Source organism: Nelusetta ayraudi, unplaced genomic scaffold, assembly GCF_046127955.1.
Source record: "Nelusetta ayraudi isolate G7.1 ecotype Tasmania unplaced genomic scaffold, CSIRO-AGI_Nayr_v1 ptg000034l, whole genome shotgun sequence".
NCBI lineage: Eukaryota > Metazoa > Chordata > Actinopteri > Tetraodontiformes > Monacanthidae > Nelusetta > Nelusetta ayraudi.
Window position 1 is genome coordinate 303,196 of NW_027466084.1, and position 14,476 is coordinate 317,671.

Consider the following 14,476-nt stretch of genomic DNA (forward strand, 5'->3'; position numbering starts at 1 on the left):
TTTCTCCTATATATAGGTTCCTTTCACTCAGTCATTTCCATCGCTAGCCCCTCCCCCTCCTCCCCAACCCCCCACCGAAGCCATCGGGAGGAGCACTGAAGGAGGGTGTTGCAGGCGAGCCCCCCCCGCCCCCCCGACGCAGTGTGTGTCTCTCTCTCTCTCTCGCGCGCGCACACGCACACACACTCATATACACTCGTGCACGCCCCACCCCAGAAGCGTACAGCGCCCTGCGGAGGCGCTCAAGGCCGCTCTGCGAGCGCCACGGCACGAAACAGCGGTTTACCCGGGCGGCTCGTCAGGGTCTCGCGGGGGTTGCAGGGCGCAACTTCGAAATAAAGAAAAGCCGCATTCGTTTTTCAGGGAGCGACGACGCTAACATCAACGTAGACGCCCTGCGCAGCATGAAACCACAGCAGATTTATAGTCAGATTTTGAATAAAGAGAATAATTATTTTGTTTTGTTTGTCTCGCTAAAATTGCCGAAAAGTCGCTGAAACTCTCCAGCTTAGCGGATCTCAACTCATGGCCTCCCAAAACAGCATGAACTTCTGGCCGGGGACCCAACTTCTACAGTGTTTTTCTTCCTTTGAACTGCCATTCAATGATTGTTAAGTGCGTTTAGGACAAGAATACTGTCAACTAAACATGTTGATAATCATGGCCCTTTTTTCTGTCTGGCTGGAAAGCCATCATGAGCCTGTAGCCTGTGCATTTTCTACTACCTACGAGAATGATGAATTGTGCGAACCAGCACATCACACATGCAAAGCCAATTGCAAGAAAAGTTGATTCTATTATTTATAATGTGCATTTTTTTTCTCTCTACAAATTGCCCCACTTTGAAAACCACTGCTGTAAACTGTTCTAAACTGCACAGTGCATTATCAGGCAAGGTGAATATCACTTTGCTTACCTAGCTGCTTTGGATTTTTATCACGTTCTGTTGTGTTTTTTTTTTTTACCACCTTTACCGATATCTTATATTTATCAGCAGTTTCATCAGCAGTTGTGTCCTCTGTTTCTGTCTTTGGTCCATTTTTTCGCTCCGTCGCTATTATTTTTACTTCGCTCTCTAAACCGTTATGTAACTGCAGAGGTTTGAAAATTGCTAATAAATCACAGTCAGGCGCGGCGTTTGCAACTGGGGGGGGGGCATCCGGGTGAGCAGGCGGCGTGCCGCAAAACATATTGATATTATTTATTTATCCCAAATGGACGTTGTACTCGTGTTACCTTCGGCTATGGAACAGTCAGGTGTGAACGGGCCGGATGAGCTCAGAAGAGCTTCTTCGGTGGCGAGCAGGTGCAAAACGCAAGTTCGTCGTCTCGTCTTGACCCACTTGGTCTCACGCGCGGCTGTGACGTCAAGGCAGAACCGCATGATGCTAGGTACCAACACAGGGCTGATCTCCGTGTGAACATAAACATTTAGCAGCAACAAAAAGCACGGTTTGCTGCTATATTTTGTGTTCTGCGTGTTGTCACGTTTAAGAAAAAAGAAAAAAAGAAAAAAAGAATCGTAATTTGCAAAAAATCCAAGTCAGCAGAGCTCAAAATCTTTTGGCGCCTCGCTAGCCGCCGACAGCCGGCCGCGCGCTCACGTTCTCAACAATCTCCGGGCACAGAACAGCAGAACAGCTTGACTTGTCCGCAGTTTGGCTCCGAGCGGGAACGCGGGGGTGGGAGATCAAATTGGCCCCCTAATACACAGCGCGGGCCCCTCGGTTTCGGCCCAGAGATCTATTGAACGCAGCTCGGGGAGAAATCCGCTGGCCCTCGATCGATCGGCCGGGTCCTCGCGGCACTAACGGCCGTTTCGCCCGCCGATCTTTGTGGCCGCCTTTTCTATGAACACGTTACCTGCTCGCTAATGACATCGACAGACCGGCGTGGAGAAAAACAAAAACAAAAAAAAAAAAAACGAGTTCTGCCTTGTTGGGGACCGTTCCCTCCCCTCCGGCAGCCCCCCGAGATGGTGCCGCTTGATTTGACCGGTCGGGTTTTTCACAGTGTGACCAAAAAAAAAATCGTCACCAAGAGACTTGAGAGTGAGTCGACGGCGCAAGACGCAGAGGAACCGTCAGAAATGCGTACTTGAGCATCTTGTTTACTGGCACATATTCCATCAAACAGAGGGGGACAGGAAGCAGCGGGAGGGGTTGGGCAGCGGCGGGAAAAGGAGGCCAGGAGACAAAGAGGGTCCATTTTAGTCCCGTTTTTTTTCCTTTCTTTCTTTCGTTCTTTTTTTTTTCTTTTTTTTTTTTTTATGCTTCAGGCCCTTTAAAAGATTCCTGCAAAGTCGGCCGTTTTCTTGTGCTCGCCCGGCCGCACAAACACACAAACACACACACACACACACACACACACACACACGGGGCGGTCGTGTCATAAAACTCTCCATCAGTCCCGGCGTTTTGCATCGATGAAACGATGATTTCTGTAAAGCCTTCTGTAATGTTCAAGTCCCGGACGCCGCGCTCCCTATCGATCGCCTTTGCGTGTTAATGCCCGCGTGTGTGTGTGCGAAAGAGAGAGAGAGACAGAGAGACAGAGAGACAGAGAGAGAGAGAGAGAGACGACATATCTGCATACTGCGGGGATGAGCTTACCGGCGCGAAACCAGTGCAACGCTGCGGCTGAACGTATGGGGGGGGGGGGGATAAATTAAAGCTGCAGTGAGGAGCAGAGAGGAGCCGGCTGGCTCGCAGGGGGCAGCAGGGAGACGTTCGTTAGGAGTAAGGATGGGGGGGGGCGTGGGGGGCGAGCCAAAGCTGGAGGGTTCCGGGAGGTAAAATGGACCCACACGCACACACACACGCACACACACGCACACACCCTCCTCGCCTGTCGCTCCCCTTCCTTCGGAATATCCTGCAACGCTTTTAATCCACTTCACTTTCCATATCGTCACGTCGAGCTCGTCGGCCGCTGCGAGCGCGCTAAGACGCGACGGGGGCGGGGGAGGGGTTGCTTTGAAGTGACGTGGGGCCCAGAATCGAAACTGTTATAAACCCTCAGCCGTCACTTATCCAGGTGGCTCCCTGAACGCCACGGCGAGAATGCGGGAAAATTTACCGACGTCTTGTTGTCTCAGTGTTCATTTGAGGAGAAATGATTCATCACCAGTCACCAGTGATCAGTTTTAAGGGGGGGAAAAAAATCCACCTCCAGGCTAGCGCAACGTTTAGCGCCAGGCTAGCGCATCGTTTCTCACACATTTCTGAATACACTTGCTTGTTCTTTTTTGAATCCTTCTCCTGCCACACAGTGGTCGTTGTGTCTACATGGTGGTGGTCCACCCTCTGGTGGAGGTCGCACATCTCCGGACCATGCCATAACCCCAACTGACCTCAAACGGAAGCAAAAAAAAAGAAGTTGCTAATAGGTGGAGGAGAATATCGGGTAATTCCTGTTTGAGATCTGTGGGCTTGAAGTTTGTCCTTGAAAAATAATTTCAAAAAGCAAATCATTAAAATCATTCAAGCAACAGCAGCACCCAATACATTGACTCGGCGGTGGAGTCGTGAAGCTGAACCCATTCCAAGGGTCAGTTTTGACAATCGGCCACCGGAGGCACTTTTGTAATTGGGGAAGGGTGCTTAGATTTCCTTTTAGGATTTCTATCCAACTTTACACTTTATACACTCAGTGAACAAATCAGATCTAAAAAAAAACAAAAAAAACAAACAGGATATATGAGCAGATTGTTTTCATGAGCAACTCTTGAAAATTGTTTTAGACTAAATCACAGTCAAAGAAGTTTCCATACTCGTATTTAATGTGTGTAGAAGAAATGGCAGGAGAATAATTAAATTTTAATTTCCTTTGGGATATTCTACTCTAGTGTTGAGGAAATTCTCCCTGGTCAAACAGTAAATGGTACAGTGGGGGGGGGGGGGGGGGGGGAACAGAACTTGAAGTCACTGCGTGGAGTCTAGAAACAAAGCGGCTTCAACCTCCTCACGTAGCCAGCGGCAAGAAAACAGTCCACGCTATGCTTCTTATTTTTATTACATTACTGTGTGTAATAGTACTCCTCTGGACATGAACAGATAAGGTTCCATAACATATAAAGTGTTGACTTTGTAGTAGAAGGTCGTAAATGCTGAGTCATCTTAAGGACCAGCAGAGCAGATGAAGACGCATTTTAAAATAAATGGGGAATAAATAAATAAAATTCATTCATCTGTTCATATCATTTTCCATCATTATTATTATTATTATTATTATTATTATTATTATTATCATTATCATTATTATTATTATTATTATTCTATCAGCCTTTGAGGGTTTTTTTTTTTTATCTTGTTTGAAAGTCTCTCAGTGAACATACGAACAGCTACACTTATTTCACTCCGTCTTAACCTCAGAGCAACTTCGTCCCAAGTGAGTCAGCGGTTGAGCGTCAGAAGGGAAGGCCGGACCAGATGGAGAGAAATAGGGAGTAAAAACAGAAGGAAACAAAAGTGAAGGAGGAGGAGGCACAGAGCGGGAGCTCCGGCCCCGGCCGAGTCAAAAGGCAGGAAGTCAGCCGGTTAATGCGCCTCGGAGCTGTTTTGTTGACATGGGTGGACGCGAGGCGGCTCCGGTGCGCCGCCGCGGAAAAACTAAAGTGCACCAGAAAATGTGTGAGCAAAAAAGAGCCCCGCGACCACTCGCTTCCTCTCCTCTCACTCATGTGAATTACCTGCGTCCTCCGCAGAGCTGGCGGCACTTTGCTTTATTTCATTCATTCCTTTGTTTATTTATTTTGTTTACCCGACGCTGCGGCAGACAACTGGGCATTCTTGCCGTCCGTAGGGCGGACCGGGAGGGCCTCTTAAGAAAAGTATCTCTATTTTATCCTCCGCGCGTTCCTGCGTTTGGCTCTCTCACGCGAATGGAAAACACGCTTCCTGTCGCCAGTCAATTATATTCTGATGAAAACTTTAAAATTGAAATCTATTTTAACAGAGGAGGATTGAAGCGGCATTGCGCTCTTGCTATTGTGCTACATCATGACTTCCAACGCATCGACACCGCTGACAGGCTAGCGGTGTCGTGCGTTCAGAGATGCTATTCTGCGTACGTTGGATTTAACCGGTGGTTGTTTGAATTCCTGGTGCCTTTCTGTTGTCTCCAACCAGGTCCGTTCAAATCGGATCTCTGACACCAAATTTCTTTTCCTCGTCACAACCATCCCTTACTGGGTGCGTCTGTGTCCATGTTGAAAGTTTGCCGAAAACTCTCCGACCTGCACCAAAGAGAACGCGTTCGCCACGTGCAAAAGTCACTTCGGCTCACTTTCTTCCCCTTTCTGATGCTCACTCGGCGAGTCGTCCTCGGCACGTCTACTGTACCTGCCTCAGTGCATTGAGTTTCTGCAATGTGATTGGCCTTTTTTTGTTCAAGAGAAACTGTAGCGATTGGCCAGTGAGGGTGTTGGTGCGAGTCTAAGCTCACTGCCTCGCTTGCATCCAGTTTATCGTGCTGACTCGCACGTTCTTGTGTTCATCTTTAGCTTCTTTAGCATCTTTAGATTGTTTTCCCTGCTGATTTTTGTCCTAAACCTCCTCACGTGACCGGCAGCAATAAAATCGTACTTATAGTAGTTATACTTGTTCTTAAATTGCTACTGTATTGTGATAAGTTGATTTTAGTGCCACAGGCGTTCCGATTCTTCCTCCGCTTGCAAACGTGAGAAAAAGCTAGTTTGTCCATCAAATGTGTTATATTGCCACTGGGGGGCGTGGGTGGGTGGGAGTTGTAATTGTGTTAGTGTTGTGCGGTACCCTCCCCGCAGTTAGCAAAGGTCATCTTTAATGAAAAGCCGTCGGGGGAAATGATCTAGCCTGATGCCACTGAAGGGGTCGTTAAAGTTAACCAGGCACTAGAAAAGGTTAAAAAATAAAATAAATATTCAACGCACGCGGCGCTACAGCCGAGGGCGGACCGCAGCGCCACCTTCCAATCGCCCGCCTTTGCGGAGAAATGGCTTGAATTCAATTCAATTCAATTCAATTCAATTCAATTCAATTTATTGTCATTGCACAAGTTGCAACAAAATTAGAATTGCTGCTTCAGTACGCTATGTCTAAAAGCTAAATAATTTAAGTAACAACAACAAGAAGAACAGCTAAGAAGTGCACACAGTGTAAGGTGCGTCTGTTTCCATAAAAAAGAAAAAAGACGTGAACAATGGCGAGGAGCCCTTCGAGTTGGATTTCCCATCTTTCCGTTTGCCTGCTTGTAAATGCCAAAAAAAAAAAATTACTTTTTTATTTTTTTGTTTTTTACCAGTGAGAGTGGAGGGGCGTCCTTCTATGAGCTAACTGTCCTCGTGGGGACCACTTTCAGATAAACGGAAGCAGATTGGGAGTTCATTTTTCCTGGTGAGGGATTGTGGGGAAAACCTGGGATTTTTTTAATCAGGCACATTGCAGCGAAAAAGATCAATCTTCAAACGCTTTGTCATTACGTCGAGACGGGAACGCGCGCAAGCAAACGCACGCGCAGTCGCCGCGCCTTTGTTTCCCCGGGGCGCAAAAGATCTGCCTTCATTGTAATTTGACTGCATCCATTTTTTTTCTTTCTTTTTTTCTTTTTTTCACGAGCCAAGAACGCCCACGCCAATATACCGTAGCACATAAACACGCACGCGAGGCAACGCCGGATCAATAAGTGACCTTAGCCGGCGCTGCTCTTCTCGGCTGATGACCTCATCTAACCAGCTGGTAGAAACGTCAATACGGGGCAGGCGAAGCGGGGGGGGGGGGGATGTCCGGGGGAGGGGTTCAGGGCGTCAATCATGCGAGCGGACGGCGGCCGCTGCGTCTGCTCTGTCTGTCTGCCGAAAACCGGCGATGATTTGTATGAGTGCACGCCGCCGCCGCCGCGCAGGAACGCTAAATAATGCACGCCGAGGCCTGCTGGTGGTGCTGGTGGTGGTGTTTGAGACGCAGCGGCTCTCCACACTGCGGCCACTCGCTTACATCAAGGCTCAAGGCGGCGTCGGGGACGACTTCCATCCTTTTCCTGCTCGGAAAAAAGAAAGAAAACATTTGTTTTCTTCGGCGTTTAAGCAGCAAGGATCGGTTTTCAGGTCCTCATTTTGTCATCGGACACTCCGGTGAAACTGCGCCGTTAATTACCAGTGATACTTTCTTTGTCCCTCTACATGTCAAGGAGGGACTGACTGGTTTGGACGTTGCAGCGCCGGCACAGACGCCATTCTCAGTGTAAATTTCTTGACAATCCACGGCTATTTTGGCATTTTTTTGTGCTGAAGCAACGGTCGACTGCAGGCTTTGCTAAACGTTCGTGGCCTTGAGAAACATCGCCCCCCCCCCCGGAACCAGAGTCCAACCTGCTTTCTCCATCGCGCGGCGCTCGACCGGTTTGCGTCAATCCCTGTCAGCCGTCGACTGCAGCCCCCTACTGGCCAGTTGGGCCCTCAGGTATGCCTTCGCTTTCTGGCAGCGCCTGCTTCTCTCTCCCTCTCTCTCCATAAGGCTTGGCAGCCTGGGGGCACTATTTGGCAGCGCTCGGTCCTTTCAACTTTAGCGTCTGTAGGGGCACTGCAGCAATCTTTGGGCCTGCAGCAGCGTCACAGCGGAGCAGGACGAGGTGGGGGAGGGGTGGTGAGGACAGCCAGTCACATAGCGGATGAAATTTTTTTTTAAGTTTTTGTTTTTGTAAGTTTCCAGCTTTCTTTTCTCTTGGAGCTTTTTTTTTTTTTTTTGGAAGAGCACCACTTAGCCGCATTTTGCTTCCTGTCCTCAAGACGTCCCTTTTCCCCGCCATACAAAAGCGGCGGCACACTCCTTCTCTATCACAGCTCTTTTTGGCTTGTAAATCCATCCCAGCGTTACCAAGCCCCCCCCCCTCACACACACACTCGCACGCACGTACACGTGCTAGCACTGCAGCAGGTTTTGCGGCGTTGCTCGAGGCTGTTTCAGCGCTGCAGCCACTCCACAGTATGGACGGATGCGGTCTTCTCCGCCTCCACCCGGCCTCTCACGTCCTCGATGAGCCGACAAAAACCCAGTCAACGGACGCGGCTTTCCACCGCCGAAGGAACTCCTCCCGCGCTGTCACTGTCTCTGGCCCGAGCCGCGGCACAAAGGGGGGGGTCGGGGGAGGATCCGGAACTCTGGAAGCGTGGCGTGCCCCGCCGGTGGTATTTACGACTCGGGCGAACGCGGCGCTGTGATTGAAGGGATTTTATCCTATTGATTTATAATGAAAAGACATCGAGGCTCATTTGGTTGCCATCCAAAAAAAAAAAACGGGGCGCCCATCGATCCGGTGCCCCTCCGCTACCTCCTGCAATCCCCCCCCCCACCCCTTGCTGATTCAGTGCGGCCAGGCTTTGCTTACGCAGACGTCTGGCGAAGGCCGGACGGCAATTACCAGCGGAGTGCCTCGGCAGGTTTTTTTTTTTATTAGTAGTATTATTATTATTTGCGGCCGGGGGTTCGCAGGAAAGGGACAGAAGATGGAAAAAGGTGAGGGATGAACGAGCGAACGTTAAACGCTGAAGCCGTAGAGCGATCGGCCCTCGTCCTGATGTCGTCTCTTATGCGCTTTCACACCTGGTCGACTTATACTGGGCTAGAAATTATTCCAAAAAAAAAAAAAAAAAATCAATGTGGAGAGCAACGCAAGCTGGGGTCAAAGTCAGTCGGCTTCGTCAGCAACATTTTTTTTTTTTCTACCGCGCGTTAATTATTCATCACTTGTTCTGCGCTCTTCGCCGTTACGCCTAATTGTTTGTTTGTTTTTGTTACCGATCAAGATGAAAGTGTTCACGGAGTTTCTGTCAAATTTGGAGTGAATTTACGCAGAAAATCATCGCATCATGACAAAGGCTGCAGCAGCGCCCCCTGGAGGCCGAGGGTGGAAGTCAGGTGATCTGGAAACGCAACCAGACAGCACGATACAGCGTTTCATCCTGGTGTCACCTGTTGTGTTCGTCGTGTGCATGTGTGTGTGTGTGTGTGTGTGTGAGAGAATGTGACCTAAACCACTGCTGCATTTATGCATATTACCTTGATCACTGGCGTTCAGACCATGACACACGCATAGCTGCGGCGAGGCCAAAATCCATGCTGTGTGTGTGTGTGTGTGTGTGTGTGTGTGTGTGTGCGTGTGTGCGAATGTGTGTGTGTTATGAGGGATCTTGGCCAACATACCGCTGTTTCCGTTGCCTGGGGAGCAAACAGCTGCTATTTGTAGTGTTCTCCTTTACAAGGGATGTACGTACGTGTGTGTGTGTGTGTGTGTGTGTGTGTGTGTGTGTGTGTGAGTGTATGTGTGTGTGTGTGTGTGTGTGCGCCCGCTCTGCAGCATTAGAGAGGGCACCCCGCTTGCTGCGTCACTGCTACAGTAGGACGGGAGGTGATGTAATTGTGTTGTGTACCGTCATTTGGCTGCAGCGCAGGTGTTTTCTTTCCAAGGCGGCGACCTGCAGTCTCTGCAAGAGGACACCATTTGACCGCCGATGGTTTGCCACATAAAGACCTGGTTGAGGCTTTGAAAAGGGCGACAGCTGTTATCTCGTGGGTCACGGAGCGGTGTTTATAGTTAAAAGTGGTTTCGGTTATTCCTGAAGTCCGCAGCCTGAATTAAGTCTTCGTTTAAAGAAAAGTAATCTCAAAGTTCAGCGATGTTACAACCAGTCCCAGCTATAAACTGCAGTCATGTGATGAGATCAAGGTATATATTAAACTACGTATTAGTATCGAATTCTCGGTTGCCAGGTACCCTGCTTCACCTGCTGCAACGACCCAGCATGATAAAAACAAAGTTAAGGAGGAAACTGATAGAATTACGATTATAAATATGGCATATTTTAGATTTAGAAAGTTGATTTTTTTTTTCTACTGCAGTCTAAAAATGAACATAAAGATTTAACGATACTGCTGCAAAGACTATTGATATTTTATCGATTTTTTTTTTTTTTACCAGATGCAGAATTTATGTCCCCTGTTCCAAACTGTGGCGACTTCCTGCATTCTCTCCCTGTTGCCTCGCAACCTCGCTGTTGTGACACGTCCTTCGCACACTTTATTTTTTTTTTCCTTTTTGCACGAAAACCAAACAAACGGAGCCGTCCGTGTTCGAACATCCACCGCACGGACGAGAAAGTGGCAGGAATTTGCGCTTGGGCAACCTGAAGCGAAACATCTTTCACAGCGGCAGGTAAATTAGCGCGAGCAACAAAGGAAGGTCGAGGGCGGTTTGAATTTGTTTGACGAGAAGAGGAAAGGAAATGAGAGGAGGCAGGAGTTGGAGGTGGCGGACGTGATAAATGTTGAGCTGGTCCTTGTTGTTGTTGTTGTTGGAGGGACGGTGAATATTATGGGGTGGAAGGATGCCGAGGCAGGAGGGCCTGGAAGGAGGGCAGAAATTTGTGGATGTGTTGAAAGAGGACGTGAAGGTGTGTAATAGGTTGAAAATGGAGGCAGCTGATTGGCTGTGGCCCCCCAAAGGATCAGGAAACATTTTTTTTTCCCACGGCAGCACTTCAGTCTCTGAAGATTCATTGTCCAAAAAAAGTTTTTTTTTGTCACCTACAAAATAATGTTTGACAGAGAAAAAATATCAAAATCACACAAGCGCGACTTTCAGAAAAGTGGTCTCCTCCCGTCGTCTCCATCGCTGCCCTGGCCCGGAATATATCCATATCACAGTACAATAGCCTTTTTCCCGCCTCCGCTCGCTCCCTCTCTCGCTTCCTCCGCAGACATGTAGGTCAGGGTGGGATCAGCGAGATGAGTTTGGGCACAGATCTCCAGCCCGGCCAGGGTAAATGACTCTAATTAGAAGCTTGTTATCCTCTGTCCCAAGCTGAGAACCTCCCCCTCCACCACCACCACCTCCTCCTCGTCATCCCCCTTATTTGCAACTGTTTTATCTTTTTTTCATTTCCCTGATCTCGCCCTTCTTCTCCTCCTCCTCCTCCTCCTCCTCGGCGGCACTTCCCCCTCTCGCTGCACCGTGCACTTTCTCTTCGCTCTTCATCTCCGCCGCCCCCCACCACCACCATCCATCTCTTCTCCTCTCTGTCTCTCTCAGTATTGACACCATTAGACAAGTACTTAAGTAATGAGTATTTTCTTAGTCACCGGAAGATGTTTTAATGTTTCAGCTTCCGATGTGCTCACACAAGCAAAGTTGCACGCGACCACTTATGTGCTTTTAAACAGGCTGCTGCTGCTTCTAGTGTTGTTGTCAGATCTTTCTTTTTTTTCCTCCACTGTTTGCTCTAATTAGCACACTGGTGCTAATAGCGCGGTAGTTACATGTCAGCAAAAAGTTTAGTGATAAATCGGCATCTCATGACTTCTTCCCACTGGAGGTCAGAAGAGCTGACAAACACACAAACCACTTTGATTTTTTTACGACATGCAAATGCTGAGGAATGCCGATTAGCACAAATCGATCAGCCTTCTGCCCGATCTTCCGTAGCTATGTTTTTATTTACATTTTGGGATTATCAACACTTAAATACATGTGACAATAGTGGAGCCCAGTGCAGGTGAAATTGCTTTTGTTCTTCTTCTGTGTGGCGAGAGGTCGAGTCAGTGAAACGAAGCGAGTCTCCCTTCAATCGTCTGTGTTTTGTCTTCATGTCCACGCATGTGTGGATGATTTTGAGAACTTGATTTTCTTTGTACCTTCTTGCGACATCTCGTACCATAAAAAGTGGAGCTTCCTTAAAATCAGAAAAAAAAAAGGGTTATATTTTTGAACAGTGTGCCTGATCTATTCAAACTCTTATATTTAACTAACTGTAGCGACAGAAGCACAGAAACCTCACTGTGCATGCTGAGAAGACTGAGCTAGTCGGAACATTTGTCACGACACATTACGGGTAAAAAATCTAGATAGTAACCAAGATGAATTAGTTTGTTCATAGTCATTCATTCGTTCTATATATTATTCATTCATAGGCTATATATGCCCATTCATATTCCGTATTCATGCCGCCTTAAAAGAGGGGCTGGGGGCTTGATTGTCGTGGCAGGCAACACAGCTAGAGGTTGTCAAATATGTTTTATCAACCAATGAGACGATTTAGCCGTTTTACCAGCCAACCTTGCTGCCAAATCGCGGCTGGTTACCTGCCAAAGTGTCTGGCAAAGTGAGGCAGCCAGGGACACTGAGGCGGAATTATGCTCGTGGAAGGAGTTTCCCACCTTAAAAGGCTCACATCCGAAATGGTAAAATGTTCTGCAATATATCAGGATACAAAGTGAATTGCGTTGTTCTTTTGTGCATTCCTCGGGGAGATGTGTTAAAAAAAAAAACCCGCCCCCCCAAAAAAAAGACAAAAAACAAAAAAACAACAACAACAACAACAAAAAATAAAGAACCTTAAACTATCCGTCTGTCCGACTCAAGCAAACCAGTCCGATTTATGCTAGTGCAACATTGGCCCTACGTCACTGCCGATAAAAAATGACAAACAGCGGTCAAAAGTGGAATGGGCCTCCTTTTCTTACTTCCTTGTCAGCCGGACATGCAATTACATTAATGTCTGTGAATCCCGCCGTCTGTCCCCTCCCGACATTGCGTCAATAAACAACAACGAGCGGCAAAAAGGCAAGTCGGCGCTAACGCTACCGACGCCCGCTAAAATGGCTGCCTGAGTTGCACGTCACAGAAAGCGGGCTCTGCAACTCTTCCTGCGTGAGTGCGTGTGTGTGTGTGTGTGTGTGCGCGTGCGCGCGCGCGCTCGTGTGTATCCAGGGCAGCTCTAGATAGTAGTGTTTAAATTAGACCATGATAATAAGCTGAGGGACTCGACGCGATCCCGCAGGATTACAGCAAGACTTCATCTGTCTGTCTTCATCACTGACCTAATACACACACACACACACACACACACACACACACACTCACGCCGTGCTCCTCGTAAATGAGACAAGTACAAATATATGTACATACATCCGAGCTGAACTGGTGTTGCTGGTTTTTTAAGTGGAACAAGCATGTCGCAGAGGTCCGCGGCTTCTGATGTGGACCAAAGGCTGAAAATGGCTGAAAGTCCTGGTGCAAAAGGGTTTGTATGCAACTCAAGTTCCTTCTATCAAAGAGCAACGGCGCTGCAGAGACCACAAGGGTTCAGTCTTGCAGATGAAAGTGGAATGGGGAATATTTTGCACTATTAATTAAGAGGAAAAACAAAACAAGCGATTTTAAAAACGGGGAAACTAATTTAGGAATCAAAGGAGGAAAGGGAAAACGTTTCTCACGAGTGCGCATTGCTCATGAAGTGCCTGGTAAAATACTGCAGCTGGGCAGTAAATTCATTTCGATAAGAGGAAAAAGACAGCCGTCAGTTTTAACTTTTCGGGACCATTACATTTCTGTAATGGCTAATCAGGAAAAAAAAAGCTATCTGATGTGATTTTTGATGGATTTTTTTTTTTGTTGATTATTTTACCATAAAAGGAAAAACCATGGTGATGATGTTAGACCACATTTTATGTGACACGACATTTGCCCGTCGACCGCGCAGGCCCTTGCGTATCCAGCCATCGGTGTTGCACTGCTGGAAGAAAAAAAACAAGCGGCTGTGCAGCTAAAGCAGGACATGTGATGCATCCGACGCGTGTGTGTAAATCCTCTCTGATCAGCCTGATGCGTATTTTCATGACGGTGCTAACGGAAATGTATGCATGTCATTATCCCCCCCCCTAGCCCCCCACCCCCACCCCACCCGCGGCTCATCTTAAATTCTCCACACGCTCTATTTTCCTCCCTTTCTTTCCCTAAACACACACGCGCGCATATGCACACACACACACACACACACACACACACACACAGAGCCCGTGTACCTCATTACTTTTACACTCTTCATCTATCATCCCTCCCTCGCTCCCTCTCTGCCGCTGTGACTGCTGCGCTCTTATCAATGGGATTGCAGCAGTCAGGACATTTGCACCGGGCGATCAGCCTGCACTCCTTCCTTCCGACGTGCAAACGGCGCCCCCCATCTGCAGCTCCCCGCCGCAGTCGGCGCTTCTCGCATACTGCATTGCCCCCCCCCGCCCTCCTACCTCTCCCTCCCTCCCTCTTTGGCTGCTTCCACATAAACACCTCCGTGAAAAATTGTGTCGGCGTGCGGCGGCGTCCCTCTGTGACTTTTGAGTGAAATCTAGACGATGTGGCGCGAGTTGTAACTTGTCTCTGCCTCTCTGCCTGTGTCTCATTGCAGTATGTGGCCTTCGGCTCGCTCTTCTTCATCCTCCTGTCCATCTCCACGTTCTGCCTGGAGACCCATGAAGCCTTCAACACTATCTACAACAAAACGGAGAACGTCACCGTTGGGAACGTGACGCATGAGGAGGTACATCAGAATTTTTGCGAATTTCTTTTTTTTTACCTAAACGACCCGTTTAGTTGTCCGTATAAGCGCCCGAGTCATTCATCCCCTGTGAATCAGGGCAAAGACCAAACCCAAGAACCCTGCAGTCCA

The 14,476-nt window shown here is 48.3% G+C and overlaps 1 protein-coding gene across 5 annotated transcripts in view; it reads left to right on the plus strand.

Annotated features, from left to right (window-relative positions):
* The window catches only part of LOC142892214 (voltage-gated potassium channel KCNC1-like), a 59,498-nt gene that overhangs the window by 12,446 nt on the left and 32,576 nt on the right, over nt 1-14,476 (plus strand). For all 5 annotated transcript variants that reach the window (XR_012927391.1, XR_012927392.1, XM_076032206.1 and 2 more), the window contains exon 2: nt 14,216-14,347. Coding sequence is in view for 3 of the 5 variants with exons in the window: in XM_076032206.1 (XP_075888321.1) it covers nt 14,216-14,347 (132 nt within the window). In the remaining 2 variants the exon portion in view is untranslated. The remainder of the gene's footprint in view (nt 1-14,215; nt 14,348-14,476) is intronic.